Source organism: Barbus barbus (genome assembly GCF_936440315.1).
Source record: "Barbus barbus genome assembly, chromosome: 24".
NCBI classification, from domain to species: Eukaryota; Metazoa; Chordata; class Actinopteri; order Cypriniformes; family Cyprinidae; genus Barbus; species Barbus barbus.
In genome coordinates, this window is record NC_136752.1 from 21,230,756 (window position 1) to 21,248,753 (window position 17,998).

The 17,998-nt window shown below is 37.8% G+C and overlaps 3 protein-coding genes across 5 annotated transcripts; 1 reads left to right on the forward strand and 2 right to left on the reverse strand.

Annotated features, from left to right (window-relative positions):
- Positions 1-615: 615 nt before the first annotated feature.
- LOC306843949 (uncharacterized protein) lies at positions 616-3,865 on the reverse strand. 3 transcript variants are annotated; one of them, XR_013781882.1, is made up of 4 exons: positions 3,752-3,865; positions 3,128-3,198; positions 2,626-2,701; positions 616-1,639 (listed from the first exon to the last, which is right to left on the reverse strand). XR_013781882.1 is itself a non-coding variant. In XM_079375698.1 (4 exons), the coding sequence occupies exons 2-4, from the start codon at positions 3,256-3,258 to the stop codon at positions 1,211-1,213; spliced, it is 636 nt and encodes a 211-aa protein (XP_079231824.1). In that variant the 5' UTR covers positions 3,259-3,298; positions 3,752-3,832; the 3' UTR covers positions 616-1,210. The 3 variants fall into 3 exon arrangements, 2 of the variants coding, with proteins under 2 accessions (XP_079231824.1, XP_079231825.1); XM_079375698.1 differs by having other exon boundaries at positions 3,128-3,298; positions 3,752-3,832; XM_079375699.1 differs by lacking the exon at positions 3,752-3,865 and having other exon boundaries at positions 3,128-3,384.
- Positions 3,866-4,217: 352 nt separating this feature from the next.
- Positions 4,218-7,181, reverse strand: paqr8 (progestin and adipoQ receptor family member VIII). The gene is made up of 2 exons (XM_079375696.1): positions 7,005-7,181; positions 4,218-6,417 (listed from the first exon to the last, which is right to left on the reverse strand). The coding sequence occupies exon 2, from the start codon at positions 6,383-6,385 to the stop codon at positions 5,327-5,329; it is 1,059 nt and encodes a 352-aa protein (XP_079231822.1). The 5' UTR covers positions 6,386-6,417; positions 7,005-7,181; the 3' UTR covers positions 4,218-5,326.
- Positions 7,182-8,185: 1,004 nt separating this feature from the next.
- On the forward strand, positions 8,186-17,284 carry LOC306843936 (DNA replication licensing factor MCM3-like). The gene is made up of 17 exons (XM_079375681.1): positions 8,186-8,356; positions 8,516-8,628; positions 8,728-8,936; positions 9,022-9,152; positions 9,465-9,703; positions 9,841-9,949; positions 10,095-10,248; positions 12,749-12,880; positions 12,988-13,196; positions 13,427-13,601; positions 13,726-13,852; positions 14,079-14,229; positions 15,011-15,151; positions 15,346-15,452; positions 15,741-15,826; positions 16,148-16,232; positions 16,419-17,284. The coding sequence occupies exons 1-17, from the start codon at positions 8,282-8,284 to the stop codon at positions 16,615-16,617; spliced, it is 2,442 nt and encodes an 813-aa protein (XP_079231807.1). The 5' UTR covers positions 8,186-8,281; the 3' UTR covers positions 16,618-17,284.
- The last annotated feature ends 714 nt before the right edge of the window (positions 17,285-17,998 follow it).

Genomic DNA, 17,998 nt, shown 5'->3' on the forward strand with positions numbered 1-17,998 from the left:
ATGAAGTTTTGATATATTTACTGTAGAAAATTTACAAAATATCTTCGTGGAACATGATCTTTTTTTTTTATTATCCTAATAATTTTTGGCATAAAATTTAAAATCTATAATTTTGACCCATACAATGTATGGTTAGCTATTGCTACAAATATACCCGTGCTACTTATGACTAGTTTTGTGGTCCAGGGTCACACTAGTGTTATTCTTATTAATTAATAGTTATTAATATACTTTTTAATATATTTTAAAAGTAATAAATTAGGTTACTACTGGTTATTATTGGTTATTTTAATGTTGGTATGTTTCATCATGTTTTTTTTTTTTTATCTCTTACAAAAATAGAAACATAAATAAAATCATGTATTATGAGTCAAATAATAGTTTCACAGTTATAGTTCAAAATATTGCTTTTATTTCCAATGTACGGAGCCCCTTAGAGCTCATGGTGGTGGAAAGATTTCGGGGTGGGTGAAAAAAATTTTGGGTGGGAGGAAAAAATATTTTTCAAATCTTTTGCGTTCTCTCGCAAAAAATCTTTCCACCACCATGAGCTCTAAGGGGCTCCGTACTACTGTGATATACATGATAAAAAGTATTCCACAATAATATTTATTTAAATTTTTATTAATATATATGTGAGTGAATAGACAGACTGATTATTTTAAGTCATTCTAAGTTAATTGTCCAGTTTAGACAGCATTCTGCTGTTTCCAGAGCAGTCCACTGATGTGTCTCCTTTCACCTACATCATTTGGTCTATTTCCTAAACATTCAGCATTGTGTATTTGCAAACAGACATTTAGAAGAGAGCGTTCATCATGTAATGATGTCTGGGGATTATAAGCTTTCTTCTGTCGGCGGCCGTGCTCCCGACGGACTTCATCCTCCAAAGGGGATTTTAGGTCTGGACAGCACAAGCATGTAGGGTTTCGGTCTCTGAATCCAGTCTGGGTATTGACTCGAAGCATTGTGTCATGTGACTCACACTGACCTACAATAACCCAGACATGGCTGGCTTCCTTTATAGTTTTATATGAAGTTATGGCAATGAATGGACATATTTATTAGTTCACATGATCAAAAGCAAATAAATACAAAAATATTTATTTTTAACAACGTTTATATGTGTTGCAAGTATATTTTAAGGCTTGCAAAATGTGAATAAATACAAATAATGTATTTTAAATTAAAATGTTGGCCTTCTGCCATACTAGAAATGCTTGTCTGGAATAGGAGGGACAGCCTCCTTAGCAATATCACTCATATAAACCACAGTATCCGTATCAAACAGAGGTACTATGTTCTTCTGACTCTTGGTTTTCCAGTTCACTGCAGCATAGACAGCAGTCTGTTCTGAGTCGGTCAGATGTTGAGGTAAAGCATCAGGCTGCTCCACTGCCTGCTTGTTTACTGGTTTGTTGAGGGCTGAGACAGAGTGATTATCATCAGGCTTTGTCATTGCTGGGGAAGGGCACTCATTCACCCCTTCAGCTTTGTCAGATGGAGGCTGTAATGGAGGCTCACTAATGCACTCATAAGGATTTTCCTCATTCAGTTCAGCCTCCACGAGTGAGTAGATATGATCAGTTAGATCCTTGGCATCTGGCATATATTCAACACTCTGGGACTCAGGTAGTTTCTGCAATAAGGACATTAGTTTGTGAAAATATTTATTTATTCGCATAGCAGGGAAAAGTGAGTTTCTTCTTCTTAAAGCAAATTGTCATCAGTGGCCAAGCACTATTCAGCATTGGCTTTGTAATCAGTATAAGCTAATGGTCAAATAAAGAATTATTTCTGCACAATTAAATTTTTTAAATGATTTTTGTTGCTGTAATCTAATGAGGTGAGGTTGATTTGGTCATATTAAAGAAGTTTAAAAAACATTTAGAACATTAGAAAAACATTTCTTGCCCTCCAATATATCCAGCAGTTCGCCAGTGAATGCAGTGAATGGGTGCCGTCAGAATGGGAGTTTAAACAGCTAATAAAAACATCAAAATAATCCACAAGCAGCAAATAATGCAGGTAATCCACAAGCTGCATGTTTGTTATACACAAATCATATACATCATTAAGACATCATTAGCTTCTGGCTAGAAAGTCCTCTATTCATAATATTGCTTTCTCCACAGAAAAGGTTGTCTTGTTTGAATCAGGCGAGAAATATGCACAGATCAAGCATCATTTACAAGTGAAAACAGTCCAAAAGAGTTCACAGTCACTGGTACAAACATTATTATGGATTATGGACTGCTATTTTGGTCAAAAGTGATGGTTTAAAGTGAAATCACTTTATTGATGGACTGGAGTCATGTGAGTTATTTGTGGATTATTGTGATGTTTTTATCAGCTGTTTGGACTCTCATTCTGATGGCACCCATTCACTGCAGATGATCCATTGGTGAACAAGTGATGTAATGCAAATTTTCATTTTTGGGGTGAATTATTTCTTTAAATAACATTTTGACATAAATCAAGTAATTTAGATGTTGTCAAGTGAAACCTGGCAATTTTTGTTTACAGTATATTTTTTACAGTGAACAGTAAGCCATTGAAGCAACAACCAAGACTAATACTAATTTATATATTGCATTCTGAGTATGAGTTTTCTCAGTCTCTTACGTTTTGTTGAGGTGTAGATGGAATATTTGTTTTCTCTCGTCTGTGCAAATGCATGGGTGAAACACTGTCAGATAAACTTGAGACAAAAAAAAAGAAGAAAAGTCACTATTTCAAACGTTACAGATACACATCCACTTTGCATCCTGTTTATTTTCCTGATATTTTTTTGCATGGTCTCTGCATGCAAACATGATGTTATCAGTCCATCTTTGTGGTTTACATAAACACAAAGGTACCGGAGATGACAAACAGGTCTCTGCTTTTCTTACAATAACACAAACAGTAATGTTATTCATGCTGCGTGACATGCACTTGGTGACTTGTGCTTCTGAACCAGTCATTGCACATTCCACCCATTTACTCACAACATTCTGTTACAATCACTCCCTTCTCCTGGGTGTGTTTTGAATCAGCACAAAATGTGATAATGACCAAATTCCTAAATATGAATGTAAATATATTTAAAAAAGAACAAACGAAAAAGAGAAAATAAGAGACTTACCTGAAACAGCTTGTACAAAGGCCGTAGACTGTGATATAAATGATGATGAAGAGTGCTGAAACAATGCTAATCTGAAGGGAGGAAGAACAACCTGATAACCAGCTGACCAGACCCTCCTCAACAGGAGCCATCACTTTTCATAAAGTTTCTGTAATGACTGAAATGTAAGAACTGAACAAAAGTAAAATCAATAACAGCTGCTATTCTCAATGAGATTGTTGATGGGCCAATGAGTAAAAAAGTATGAAAGCGAATGTAATGCAAGCAGTTATTACGGTTCTCACAAACACGGTGACTACACAGGTGAGTACTTGTACAAGTCACACCTCTCTTTCATGTTAACACAGACAGGTGTTACTGCAATGTTAACTGTATTACTAATTTCAAAATGCAAAGAGAAACAATAGCGGATGAAAAGTAATGCGAAAAAGTTGAAATACTAAAGAATAATACCAAAAACAGTGTAAAATGTAGGCTACCTTAAACATAGAGATCTTTCAAATGAATGTTCATGCACTGATATCGTACATCATCTGTGTGATCATCTGCTTTCATAAACTATTATCTACAAACAGCCGCATTCTCTAAGTTTGCTAAAAAGACTTAAAGGGAATGTCCAATTACCTTTGACCTCAGTTATACGATCCTAGATCACCCATCATCATCTTGTCTTTACTGGCAGCAGGAACACACTGATCCAACAGAGCTTTGACAAAGTCACACTTCCTCATTCTGGATTCCTGTCACTCCAGTGCCTAATCCATACAATTCACTTCACTCGCATACTTGCTTATTCAATTAGCTTAGATGTTTATTTTTAATAATAAAGTATAATTTCTCTATTTTTATTTAGATTATATATATATATATATATATATATAGGGTTAGTTCTGTTTTGAATGATATCTATACCTGATTAAAACAAAAATTTGTCCCAGTTCATGTATGGAACACTGCTGCCTCTTATTGGACAAAGGATGTACGATAAACTGTTAGAAAACTTTTAGAATAAGAATTTTAACTTTTTTACTTACAAATAATAAGTCTCATTCAACCTGCTAAAAAAATCAAAACTCACCAAAGCTTTATTACATGGATTTTAATGTAAACATTTATTAAATTGCAAAGCAATATCTAAAGCACATTTTTGTTAAAACACTAGGGTTAAACTGAGGTAGAAATTATTTGTTATTAAATAAATACAGTACGTCATACATCAAAGGGGGAAATAAATACATTTCAAAAGTTCATTTGTTTTGAAGAATTACAGTGCAGTTCAAGGAAAACAACTAGAATGATTATATTTTTCAGTGTTCTTAGTTAATACATTTTTTTTAAAGAAATACAAATTATTTTATCAGTGTAACATTGTACATCACAGTGTTTTGTTGTTTTACATTTTTAAAAAATCTAAAACTTTATTTTTCTCTAGGTTTCAATCAGATTTGGACTACCAGATTTTCAGTGTGGTTCTAGACTTCAGACCCCACAGTATATAGAAGAGCACACCCTGACAACAAAATATTTAAGCAGGAAAATTTTGTTCAGGCCTGCAGATGGTATTTCAATTTTATAAACACAGTATGTATATTCTGTCTGAATGGTCTTTAAGATAACAAGAAGCAAACAAGAGTTGATCCGTTCCTCCACCACAACACCGTTGCCTGACAACGCTGGGTGCAAAATTAAAGTAGCCTCTTTGTTTCCCTTATCCCTCACCCCTCCAACTCTCCCTCATTCTAATTTGGGCCAAATCCAGCTTTACTCCTTAATTTGAATGTTTTTGCCTTCGAAAAACTCATTTCCAGACTCCAAACAGTTTCACGTAAACAGGCCAGTTATGCAAAGCCATACGATACTGGATCTCAGAGGAATGTCGGCTAAGTGGTAGATTATCCCCAGCAGTGAATTCATTTGTGGGAAAAACCCATTTAGTATGTGTTTGATTTGATTTGTAAAAGAATTTCATAGTTTAAATATAAACTGCCTCCCTGAGACTGATGTCTGGGATTTAAAAATATGATTGTGGGACTTTTAAAATAAAAATAAAAAAATGAAAGAAAGAAAATGACTTCCCATCGCAATTCTCATAATAAATGCACTAAAATAAAATTATTTTTAATTTGACAACTTATATTAATAAATACCTCTTGGTACTACAGTATATAACTACTTAGTAGGTTAGGTACAAAATAGTTTTCAGTCTTTTTTCTTCAGTTGCCTTTGCACAGCTCCTCTCATAAGAACTGCAGTCAGAACAGTGCAGAGCACCAACAAGAAGAATGATCCTCCAGCCAGCATAATGAAATGTTCTCCATGCACATCTACAACAGACTGCCGATGCACCAGAAAGTCTCTAAACATTGCTTCCAGCTGGCACATAGTACACATAGCCAGGAAGATATGGAAGATCTGATGTCCGTGTCCCACAATGTCACATCTCCCTGGAAAGAAGCACTCAGGAAAAGGACAAGAGAAAAACAGAGCCGCTAACATGAAAAACACCACTTGCAGGGCATGAAACACCAACACTGGGTCATCCCAAGATCTGGTGGCCAGGCGGTGTGCTACGGGGCTGATGTCAAGCATGTACGCCAGGCTGGTGGGAACGATCTGGCAGATCTTCCGGCGGAGTGGGTACGGACGGCGGTAACGGAATTTGGCATAGCAGCAGCTGGTGCAGGACAACCAGGCCAGGACCGCGGCACCAGGCAGAAACATAACACCCACTAGGCTGTACCTCCATACTGGATCTGAACAGTAAAAATAGTGGCCAAGTGAGCAGCCATACTGGTAAATAGCTACACCAACGTAGTCTACGAAGAAAAGGGAGTAATGAGCTAGTTCAGACTGTGACTGCAGAAGATGGGCGGCCACGCTGAAACTGAGGTAGGTAAGTGACGACAACACGTACAAAAACAGAGGCAAAGACGCCACGTTGAGCGTCAGCCCCCATGTCCCTGCAAATAAAGAAAACTGGAGTAGAATGGCAGGGATTGCCAGCAGGTGTGTCCATACATTGAGCGACTCATTGTGGCATTGAAAGAGGCTACAAAAGTAGCTCCGCCATTCCTGATGCATCGGACGATAACCCGACAAGATATAGGGCTCACGAAACAGGCTCGGCACATCAGAGGCATGTACGGTGGCTTGACATAAAGGTAGACGGGGCAACCAGTTTGACAAGTGTGGTAACTGACCCAGCTGCTGTATACTCAAAGTCAGCGTACTCAGACGGGCCAAAACTCCACTTGACATGGTGAAACTCTGGATCAGTGTGAAAAAATGAGCTGCAACGAGAAGCAGAAAAAAGCACCAGGATCAATTATATTGACAAATCAGCATGGCATGACTCATAAGTCTGCCAGACAAAGAGCCAATTCTTGCTGAACTAAACCTCTTATGCTTGATAAGTTAATAACTGGCCTGGTTGAATTGATCATTGTATACTCACACTGTGCTCCAAACCAGCATTCTATCTAAAACACTGAAAATGCTGTCTGGATAGGGAGCTCACTATGTTTTGAGACACAGCCATTATCTTCATTCTTTGATGACACCCTTAGTATTATCTACTGCTACCACACCTTACTTCACTAGGCTATCTATTGCAGTTAAAGCAGACAAGGCTTTTAACCAGTTTGCAAAACTTGTTTAGATTTATAGATAATAAGCACGTAAAATAAAACATAAGACAATTATACTTTTAAACGTGCACGATCAGTTAAAGAGAGAGCAAATATATGTGACACGTCATACACCAGAAAACATACTTTCAAAACGCCGGAAACTATCTCTAGCCTATGCGTGGAAAGAAATGAAATAAAAGGGAGTAAATAGGCTAGTTACTGTTTCTAATATATTAGCAGCTCCTCACCTGTGCGGAACCGGATCAAAATCACTCTTCGTTCTTCTCGGTTACTTTTTAAAAGATATAAGGGGTTTCATATCGACCCCCAAAAACTGAATCTGGTCCTCAGACTTTTTGCATTTTTACCTTGGCAACTGCGCTGTGCGTGCCTGTCAAAGTGTCCACAGAGGGACCTGTTGTGCTGGCTCCGTGAGTCTGGGCGGGGTTACAAATAAATCAAATGACTCAGTTCAGTTCACACGCAGACATCACTCACTTCACTGTTCTAATGAGCAAAATGATAAAGGCTAAGAAAAAAGGATATAACTTCAAAAACACTACATTGTACAGTAGCATGATTATAAAATCTATTATAAAATCCAATATTATTTTGACGTCTGAACAATCGTTTTCTCAAAATAAAATGAATTGTCCAACAGAACCCATGCTGGATTGAAATGAAAAGCTATAAAATTCAAAAATACAAAATAGACAGCACATTACTGTACAGATATTCGCCGATAGATGGCATTAAACATTGATAATACAATAGCTTATGTTTACCTTGAAGTCTCTAGGCCTACTTACATTAGACTTTATCAAATTGAAGAAATATTGCACGTGTTCTGGAAATGTACACAATTACAAGCATTTTGGAACAATATTGTACTATTCGTATCAGTTATTATCAGCAATCAGAAAAAAATGGGGACCCTTGCAGTACTGTAGATTTACAGGAGAGAAAGTGTTAAGTAGAATAGTCACCGTTCATTTAATTGCATCTTTCCTATAAAGTGTAATTGAACGTTAATTGAAGCTGTCGTTCTGCTTAACATCTGCTTTGAATTAGAAAGCTTTATACTGCTATGTATGGTGGCAACTATAACACTTTTGGGCCTGTATTTTAAAATGCAAAATAGCCTTAAACAGAACTAATGTTTCCACTGAAACATACTGTCAGAGTGGGGGGTTACATTTAAAGTGCATCGACATATTTGTTGTCGGCAACGAACATCAAGATCGCTACAACAACTCCTCCGCAAATGCATGCGCAGCACCACCACTCTTTTCGCGCGAAACACTCAAGTGGGCCGGGCGAATCTTAATTCTGTGGATTTGATTGGACGCCGCAACACAGGAGACAGAATATGTTGATGAGTCACCGGTGTGCCGTCCAATCAGCACTCGGATTCCACAGCGCGAGAAGCCTGGTGGCGCGAAAAGACTCACAACAGTGTTGAGTCCGACACGAGGTGTTCTGCACTGCCCATTTCTCAACGCTTTAAAAAGCTATTCATAAAAAAATGGCTGTTGAAGTTGTGGACGATCAGGAAATGAGGGAGGCGCAGAGGGATTATCTGGATTTTCTTGACGATGATGTAAGTATAAAGCATTTATTATATGTTAATTAACTGTTAAACAACAGACGTTCGTGTGAGTTATAGGAACAAAGGCCTACTCGTATGAAGCATAATGTACATTATTTATAAAGGTTTTTGTTTGTTGACAACTGTATTTGCGTTTTTACCGTTTTCCAGCAAGACCAGGGCATTTATCAGAGCAAAGTACGACAGATGATCAGCGAAAACAAATCCAGGCTCATTGTGAACCTCAACGACCTCCGCCGCCGCAACGAACAGCGAGCAGCCAAGTATGTTTAGCCTTATTTTTCACTTACACTTTACAGTAGTGTACACATGCATACACTGTGAGCATGTTTTCATTGAATTGAACGATCTCTGGTGCTCAGGCTGCTGAATAATGCTTTTGAAGAGCTCCTGGCGTTCCAGCGTGCTCTGAAAGATCTGGTGGCTTCAGTAGATGCTACTTATGCCAAGCAACACGAAGAGTTCTTCATCGGTCTGGAGGGCAGCTTTGGCAGCAAACACGTCTCCCCTCGAACCCTCACCTCTCGCCTGTTGGGTAGCATGGTGTGTTTGGAGGGCATAGTCACCAAATGTAGGTCCATCCTTATTTATGTACTTAAAGAGTTCATATGTTGCATGGATGGTGCATTGATAAAATGTTCTCCGTCTATTCACAGGCTCATTGGTGCGTCCCAAAGTAGTACGCAGTGTGCACTACTGTCCAGCCACTAAGAAGACCATGGAGCGCAAATACACTGATATGACCTCTCTGGATGCCTTTCCTTCAAGTGCCATTTACCCCACTAAGGTACTTTGTCCCATCTGACCACTTGGATTAGTGGAATAGCTCATAGATAATGAGGACAAGAAGTTTTCAAACATTTTGATGATGACCTTGCAAGGAACCCCTTTCTAAAATACATAGTCACCTATGTATTTATATATATATGTATTTAGAGTCTGTGAGAAAAAATAGCGAGTGTGATATTGTACAGACAGCAATTTTTTCCTATGAACTTTACTGTAGCACCCTTCTGGACCACTGTTTGATAATCCCTGGTCTAGATGGTTCATAAATGCTTTCTTTAATGTTCTCACTCTCTATATTTGATCCATTCAGGATGAGGAGAACAATCCACTGGAGACCGAGTTCGGTCTGTCCATCTATAAGGACCACCAGACCATCACAGTGCAGGAGATGCCGGAGAAAGCCCCTGCCGGTCAGCTGCCCCGCTCTGTGGATATCATCCTGGACAACGACTTGGTGGACGCTGTAAAGCCAGGGGACCGTACGCAGGTGATCGGCACCTACCGCTGCCTGCCTGGCAAGAAGGGCGGATTCACCTCGGGCACCTTCAGGTAAAGCAATATTTTCAGTGTAAAATCAGTTTTATTGTAGAATTGTTATTTAAAATGCATAAATATCTATAATATTATTAATAATTATTAATTGCTACAGCTTTGATAAGTCTCTTTCCCCCTGTGTGTTTGTTCAGGACCATCATGATTGCCTGCCATGTCAAACAGATGAGCAAAGAAGTCTCTTACTACTTCTCTGCAGATGATGTGGCCAAGATCAAGAGCTTCTGCAGAACTCGCTCTAAGGTAAGAGGATGGAATGTGTCTCGGATTTGGACATGTAACCTTGCACATGTGCACATGCCTAGTGCATCACAGATTTGGACACAAGGGTTTTGTGAAGTTCTGTTCTCTTAATATGAACACTTTATTTGTCTTTCTACTCCTGCAGAATTTGTTTGATCAGTTGTCTCGCTCCCTAGCCCCCAGTATTCATGGTCACGAATACATAAAGAAGGCGATCCTGTGTATGCTTCTGGGAGGGGTGGAGAAGGTTTTGGAGAATGGCTCACGCATTAGAGGAGACATCAATGTGCTTCTCATAGGTATTTACTTGCTTAGATTTGCACAGGCAATATTTTAATATAATGAGAAACATTTAGGGTGAAATGAATAGTTCATATTTACAAATAGCCTTCTGTGCTGGGAATTAGTTTGAGAACTCCACAGTATTTTTTTTTTGTAACTATAAAAATAGGCCTAGATGAAACCTGTCTATTTTTTTTGTGCTATTTTGTGTAGATATCTATCAAAATTACTTGTAAAGTTTTAATGACATCAAAATTAATAAGTAATCTTTAGGTTGTTATGACTTTGAGGATCTAACCCAGGTGTTTCAAACTGTTTGATCCCCTAAATTTGATAATCACCTTCCTAAAATATAAAAGCTCTATTCATACTCTGTGAGAGAAATGGTAGTAGTGATATAATAATGTCAAATTATTATTATAATTATTTACTTAGTAATACTAGTAATAATAATAATAATTAAAATGTATTTTTTAAATAGAATTATAACAGAATTTACATTTACTTATTAGCAGCCTTCTTGATTTTTATTTTTTTGTACATTTTTTTGGCTTTTCTGTAGAGAGTGATTGATTTTATTAATTTTTTTAACATTTTAAAAAGGGCAGTAAAATGACTTGAGATTAGGGCTGTATACCTTGGAGAACCTGGCGATACGATACATACCTCGATACACAGGTCACGATTCGATACGTACCTCGATACAGAGCTGTCTCGATACGATTTGATACAATGTGACACGATTCGATACGATTCAATAAAAATACATGGGCCAGAGCCAATTAGTTAATGCTGAACACATTTACTCAACAAACAGAACTCTGCATTTTTCTTCAATTTAATGAAGACAAAAGTGCATTATAACAAAGTGCATTTTGCTTAAATATTTGCAACTTTAAGTGCTCTGATTAATTGTACACAAATTGTATTAATCTGGAAATTACCACAAGTCAACATTTAACTTTCCAAGGGTACAGTCTGAGCTCACACAAGCACAAAATCTTCCTATTATTATTCTTAACTTCTTATTAAATCTTCTTATAATTCTTTTTTGTGACACCATGTACTGCCATAACATATTTCACTATGAAATCACTTAAAGGTGCCATAGAATGCATTGATACAGTATTTTAAATTGTTCTCTGATATCTACACAGAAGGTATGTGGCTTAGGTAAGGGCAAAAAATCTCCAGAAACGATTTTACATGTCCATTTACAACCCTAGGATTTCTCCCTAGAATGAAACGGTCTGTTATTGGCTTATTTGGCAGGGTCATGAATAATAATGAGCTCTGCTCTGATTGGCTGTTTCACAGTACGGCTCATCAGCAAGAAGGAAGCACAGGGAGGAAAATATATATTTAAATACTTTCTCTCGCAGTTATATCGTCGGGTAATTATACTGTATATAAAACGCGGGCATCAGGGAGCCGTTATTAATATGCGAGGCATTGAAACTGCTTTTGAACGATCCATCGATCGCGTTATAGTTCACTTTCAAGAGACGCGATCACACAAACTATGTTTACATTATGGAGCAACAGTACTTACCACACATTTCACAAGATCAGATGCTTGTCAGTGGTGCTCAGGATCTGTAAGTCATTCGCCATCATCCTCATCTCTCCTTACTGAGAGTGAAATCTTATGTACTGTAACAGGCTACAGCTAGCAAGGAGCTAACCATGTCCCTTTAGTGGCTCGCGTTATTTGCTTTCTGTGCCTTTCTGAATACAGACACCAACCCATCCCTGCACTTCACACCCCCTGCACGGCCTGGAACATAACATTTATTTTGTTATTTTCGCTGTTGTCCGCGCTTGTTTATTTACAATACCTGCAGAGCTTCTGATGGTTCGGTGTTATGTTCTGATTCGCCTGTTTTTCAGTGGTCTTTTTTAATCACGAGATTTACATATGAAGGAGGAAACTATGGTGTTTGAGGCTCACTGTCATTTCCATGTACAGAACTGTTATTATTTAAATATGCCAGGGTAAAGACTTTTCATTCTATATGGCACCTTTAAATGCTACATCTTGCTTTAACATTTTCCATGAGTTTTTTTGAAACTCGCGGGCGCCGCTGCGCCCCCTAATGGCTGGGCGGAGTATCGATACTAAGGGCTAGAATATCGATACTGTATCTTTTTTTATTATATCGGTATGTATCTAAGAATCGATATTTTGAGCACACCCCTACTTGAGATAAAATAACTTTTCAGTGGCTTAATGATGATTTTGGGTGTTGTTTTTTACAGACCCAGCAGATGGCACTGTTTATCCATTTACTGGGTTTTAAAATGATAACGGATTTAGACAAGTGTAAATATCATTTCGTATGTACTGATTGTAAGGGGAAAATCTGTGGTATGGATTTGAACAAAAATATATTATTCTGATAAGATATTATTGAGGGTATTATACTCTTAATTTGTAGCTTCAAACATAATCAATTTACACTAAATGCTTAGTAAATGAACACGTTTAAATTCAGCATAAATCTCTCTATTTCTCAGGTGACCCCTCGGTGGCCAAGTCTCAGCTGCTCCGGTATGTTCTGCACACTGCTCCTCGTGCCATTGCCACCACAGGCCGAGGCTCATCAGGTGTAGGTCTGACCGCAGCTGTCACCACAGACCAAGAGACAGGTACTGCGTTTCACATGCTCCATCAGCACAAGAAACCATAGGTTCATTAATAACAACTTTGCTTATTTTGATTATTCTGTTAATATTAAGTTGTGTCTGTCTCTCAGGTGAGCGACGTCTCGAGGCTGGTGCCATGGTTTTGGGGGATCGCGGTGTGGTCTGCATTGATGAGTTTGACAAGATGTCGGATATGGATCGCACTGCTATCCATGAGGTCATGGAACAGGGTCGCGTCACCATCGCCAAGGCTGGCATCCACGCTCGACTGAACGCCCGCTGCAGCGTCCTGGCAGCTGCCAACCCCGTCTATGGCCGAGTAAGTGCTTCATTTGGTGAATCTCGGTGTAAAATGGCTTGCATCATTTCATAATGTTATTCTTAATAAATATCCAGTTGAGTTCAGGCAATCAGACATGATAGAACAGGGATCTGGATAATAGTTGATGCAAATAGAAACGAGTCATTACCAGTCTTTTCCTTAAAATTCACATTATATCTTATGAATTAGCCTGCGTCTTTTCATCGTTTCTCTCTCTTCGTCTGCAGTACGATCAGTATAAGACCCCCATGGAGAACATCGGTCTGCAGGACTCCTTGCTGTCTCGTTTTGATTTGCTCTTCATCATGCTGGATCAGATGGACCCAGAGCATGACCGTGAGATCTCTGACCACGTCTTGCGCATACACCGATATAGAGATCCTCATGAGCAGGATGGAGCAGGTACAAGCTGATACAGAGAATATTTTATACTAGATATTTTGTGCTATTTCTGTGCAATTAGTGTCATCAAATGGAGTTGCCGAAAGATGGAATAACAAAGTATTTTAACGTTTGTGTGTTTCAGCTCTTGCTCTTGGTGGTGCAATCGATGCACTGGCCACTGAAGACCCTGATGTAACTCAGGAGGATGAAGAGGAGCTACAAGTATATGAGAAACACAATCCACTCCTCCATGGCAGCAAAAAACTCAAGTAAGGAGAAGTGCCCACTTCATTTACTCTACCTTCTGTGCTTTCTTCTCTAATTCAAATGACAATGACAAACTCAGATCAGATTGTGACTACTTTATGGTGTTGCCACATGGCTTCAAGCAGGACCCTATGTTTTTATTTTTGTTTGAACCAAGATATATTCAGGATTATGTAATTAACAGAACTTTTTGTACCTTTTTAACTTTTTTTTTTGTGGTCTTTTTAGGGACCGTGTGGTGAGTAAAGTGTTCATGAGGAAGTACATCCACGTTGCCAAGGCTCTTTCTCCTGTTCTGACTCAAGATGCAGCCAATCACATTGCAGAGGAGTACTCACGACTGCGCAGCCAGGAGCAGCTGGGCTCTGACATTGCACGGGTAAATAAATCCGCATTTACAAACTCAACAAGCGTAGTCAAGTCAAAGTTTATTTCTATAGCACGTTTAAAAGCAACAGAGTTGCACCAAAGTGCTGTACAACAAATACAAATACAATACAGCAAAAAAAAAAAAAACAGAGCCTTAAGCAGGCATTATTCAAAAGCCAGGGAGAACAAATAAGATTTAAGAGCAGACTTAAAACTAGCTAGTGAAGGAGTGAGTCTCACATTTACAGGCAGACTATTCCAAAGTTTCGGGGCTGCAGCTGAAAAAGCCCGGCCACCCTTGGTTTTACAGCGACAACGTGGGACCGTTAAAAGAAACTGATTACTGGACCTAAGAGCTCTTTGAGGAGAATAAGCAATCAGAAGGTCACTGATATATTTTGGTGCAAGGCCCGCTAGCGCCTTGTACACATAAACAGCTATTTTAAAATCGATTCTGAACTTTACAGGAAGCCAATGTAAAGATGCTAGGATTGGAGAAATGTGATCCTTCTTTCTTGTTCCAGTAAGAAGCCTCGCTGCAGCATTCTGGACAGTTTGTAAGCGAGAAATCGCCGATTGAGGCAGTCCCCAATAAAGGGAATTACAGTAGTCCAAGCGAGATGTTATGAAAGCATGTATTACAATCTCCAAGTCTTTATGAGGCAACAATTGTAATGAGTTGTAACAAGCGTATGAGTTGGTTTGCTGGTCAGGTATTGGTAAATAGTCGGAAAAGTTCTTATGCTATCAGGTAACGAATTTGATGAATCAGTGCTGTGTTTTGTTCTCAGACGTCACCGGTCACTGCTAGAACCCTGGAGACTTTGATCCGTCTTTCTACAGCTCACGCCAAAGCTCGCATGAGCAAAGTTGTGGAACTGGTGGACACAGAAGTTGCTGTGGAGCTTGTGCAGTTTGCCTATTTCAAAAAGGTCTGTATGATTATTTTGTAGCTCATTGGTCACAGTTGTTTATTAGTTCAGTAATATCTATGCTTGAAATTGTGTGTTTTCTAAAGATATAGATATTCATAGAGTTTATAGATCTACTTATTGATTTGTTGTGCTTAAAGTTAATTTCCTATCTATTAAATGAGTATATTCAATACTTATTCCCCATTCCTCAGGTTTTGGAGAAGGAACGTAAACGCTCTAGAAATGGAGAGCAAGATGCAGCCTCAGAGGAGGAGGAGGAAGATGAAGGACAAGACACACCTCGAACACAAAGAAAAAGGTCTAGTGTTATTCCATAATAACTTGGCAAAATCGTTGTTTATGAATTTTAGAAAATACACTACTGTTCAAAAGTTTGGAGACTGCAAGATTTTTTTTTTTATGTTTTTGAAATAAGTCACCAAGGCTGCATTTATATGACCACAGACACAGTAAAAACAATTCATATTCTGAAATCTTATTACAATTTTAAGTACAAATTCTGTTTTTAAATATCTTTAAATGCAATTTATTCCTGTGATGGAAAAGCTGAATTTTCTGAGTGAGTTTTCTCCTCTTTGTCCTGTAGGAGGCGCCATTCTGAGAGCAGAGCATCTCAGGGCAGCGAGCCATATGACCCATATGACTTTAATACTGAGACTGATGTACCACAAAGTAAACTAAACCAACAACAAACATTCTAATGATTTAATGATTCTTAATGATTTTAAAAAGTGCAACATCATTATTGAAACATGATGATTGAATTATTTTTTTACATATATATTAAAATGAAACTATATTGATAACATTGATTGATACATTGAAATTCTAAATTATTTTGAAAAATCCTTGTTTTTTTTAAGAAATACTTTTTAAGTAATCAGAATAAATATAAAAAACGAATTAAAAAAACGTTACAATAAATTACATTGTAATTTAATTGTAATTATCATAATGCACATTCAATTGATTAATCATTTATTTTGTTCTCAGTTCAGTCCCCCGCTCCTGCAAGGCAGGATGAGGAGCCAATGGACACTCCTGATCAGAACGGTCACACAGAGTTGTCTGATGGCAGGTAAGCATTCAGGGTTTGTCTGCTGAGATTTTCGCTATCTCTACACTCAGCATTTTTTAAAGGGTCATCTCATTCTTTTGAAGTACTGTTTCTGATTAAGTTTTAAACAGAAACTGCATCGCTGGCAGGATGGCTGATTGTTTCGGATGCTGTATGTCTGACGCACCGTTTGTGTTTTTGCTTTAGGTTGAAGGAGTTCAAAACCGCATTGCTGGAGGTGTTCCGCTCTTCTCATGCTCAGTCAGTTGGCATGATCGCTCTGATGGAAGGCATCAACAAGAGCTGCCCATCACCGTTTAAAGAAACTGAGGTCCGTGCCGCCCTCAGCCGCATGCAGGATGACAACCAGGTTATGGTTGCCGACGACATCATCTTCCTTATATAAATGTGTTTTTTGGAGAATAAGAGAAATGAAAGTGTAGATCTATTTCAGAAGATTTGCGATATGTGTGCAATGTTTGTTTCCTTACTTTTGTACATGCAAACACATGCATGTATTTCTTAACATCTTCATTCACTCAAGACATTTTCATTAGATTTTTCTTACTGTAATTTGTTTCACATGCTTGTTACATGCATACAAATACATGTATTACAAAAACAATTCAGTTTGATTATTGCCAAGACATTTTTAGTTGTTTGTTTTTCTCTGTATAACATTCGTTTGTTTATTAGCATTCTTAGACTTCTTCAGAAATTTGCCTTTTCTTATGGTTTTATAGTTTTCTTATGAACAGCTTGGACCAGTTTCTGCAGATTATTTTATTATTATTTTTTTTTTTTCATTTTACATCTTGTAAATACTGATTTATTGTTTTAAAAAAATTTAAACAACCGAGAATGTAAAAACAAAAAACTGGTGTCAGAATAATGTTCAGTAATATACTTCAGAATACAGTTGTTCAGTTAGAGTTGTGGCCTAGTACTCCACACACATTGAGCTGTGGTGCTCAAGCAGGAGATGCAGGTTTCAGTCTCCCATCTCAATATTTTTCTGTGTCCTGTCTATTCTGCCTCTGTCAATAAAAAGTGGCCAAAAGGTTTTCTCTTCGACTTAATTGTATTTTTCTACACTATAGGTAATATACAAAAAAACCTAATGATTAAAATCTAGCTTTACATAAATCTCTGCTCTTTTGCATAACACCAAAAAGCCGCATAACCTCAAACTAGACATGCATTAGACATTCCCAGTCATTACAGTTACTGTTTGTCCTCATTGCCGTTTCAGTCTAGTGTGGGTAGAGTCTATCTGTATTATTATGACTGGATTGTCTCATAGATGTAGAGCAAATGATGATTTAAATGCAAAGCGCATTTAAATGTGTCTTTTTACTGTCCAGCTTCCCGGTTCTTTAAAACTGGTGACTGTAACTTTTATGTTTGTGTGGGAGCTGGAGAAACCCTAGTAAGGGGGCAAAACCTACAATCCTGTGATCATTTACTTTGTCGTTCCAAACCCATATGTCTTATTTTCTTTTGTGGAGAACAAAAATATGTGACCCTGGACCACAAAACCAGTCATAAGTGTAAATTTTTCAAAATTGAGATGTATACATAATCTGAAAGCTGAATAAATAAGCTTTCAATTGATTTATGGTTTGTTAGGATTGGACAATATTTGGCCGAGATACAACAATTTGAAAATCCAAAATTAAGTTTTGATATATTTACAGTAGGAAATTTACAAAATATCTTCATGGAACATGATCTTTACTCAATTTCCTGATGATTTTTGGCATAAAAGAAAAATCTATAATTTTGAC

What these genes read in the sequence shown, in the direction of transcription:
- LOC306843936 (XM_079375681.1), top strand. Translation starts at nt 8,282, where the DNA reads ATGGCTGTTGAAGTTGTGGACGATCAGGAAATGAGGGAGGCGCAGAGG. An exon ending in AACGAACAGCGAGCAGCCAA is followed by an intron (nt 8,629 to 8,727) that starts GTATGTTTAGCC and finishes TCTGGTGCTCAG; the next exon opens with GCTGCTGAATAATGCTTTTG. An exon ending in TGGGCTCTGACATTGCACGG is followed by an intron (nt 14,230 to 15,010) that starts GTAAATAAATCC and finishes TTTTGTTCTCAG; the next exon opens with ACGTCACCGGTCACTGCTAG.
- LOC306843949 (XM_079375698.1), bottom strand. Translation starts at nt 3,258, where the DNA reads ATGGCTCCTGTTGAGGAGGGTCTGGTCAGCTGGTTATCAGGTTGTTCT. An exon ending in CTTTGTACAAGCTGTTTCAG is followed by an intron (nt 2,702 to 3,127) that starts GTAAGTCTCTTA and finishes TTTTGTCTCAAG; the next exon opens with TTTATCTGACAGTGTTTCAC. An exon ending in CATCTACACCTCAACAAAAC is followed by an intron (nt 1,640 to 2,625) that starts GTAAGAGACTGA and finishes TCCTTATTGCAG; the next exon opens with AAACTACCTGAGTCCCAGAG.
- paqr8 (XM_079375696.1), bottom strand. Translation starts at nt 6,385, where the DNA reads ATGTCAAGTGGAGTTTTGGCCCGTCTGAGTACGCTGACTTTGAGTATA.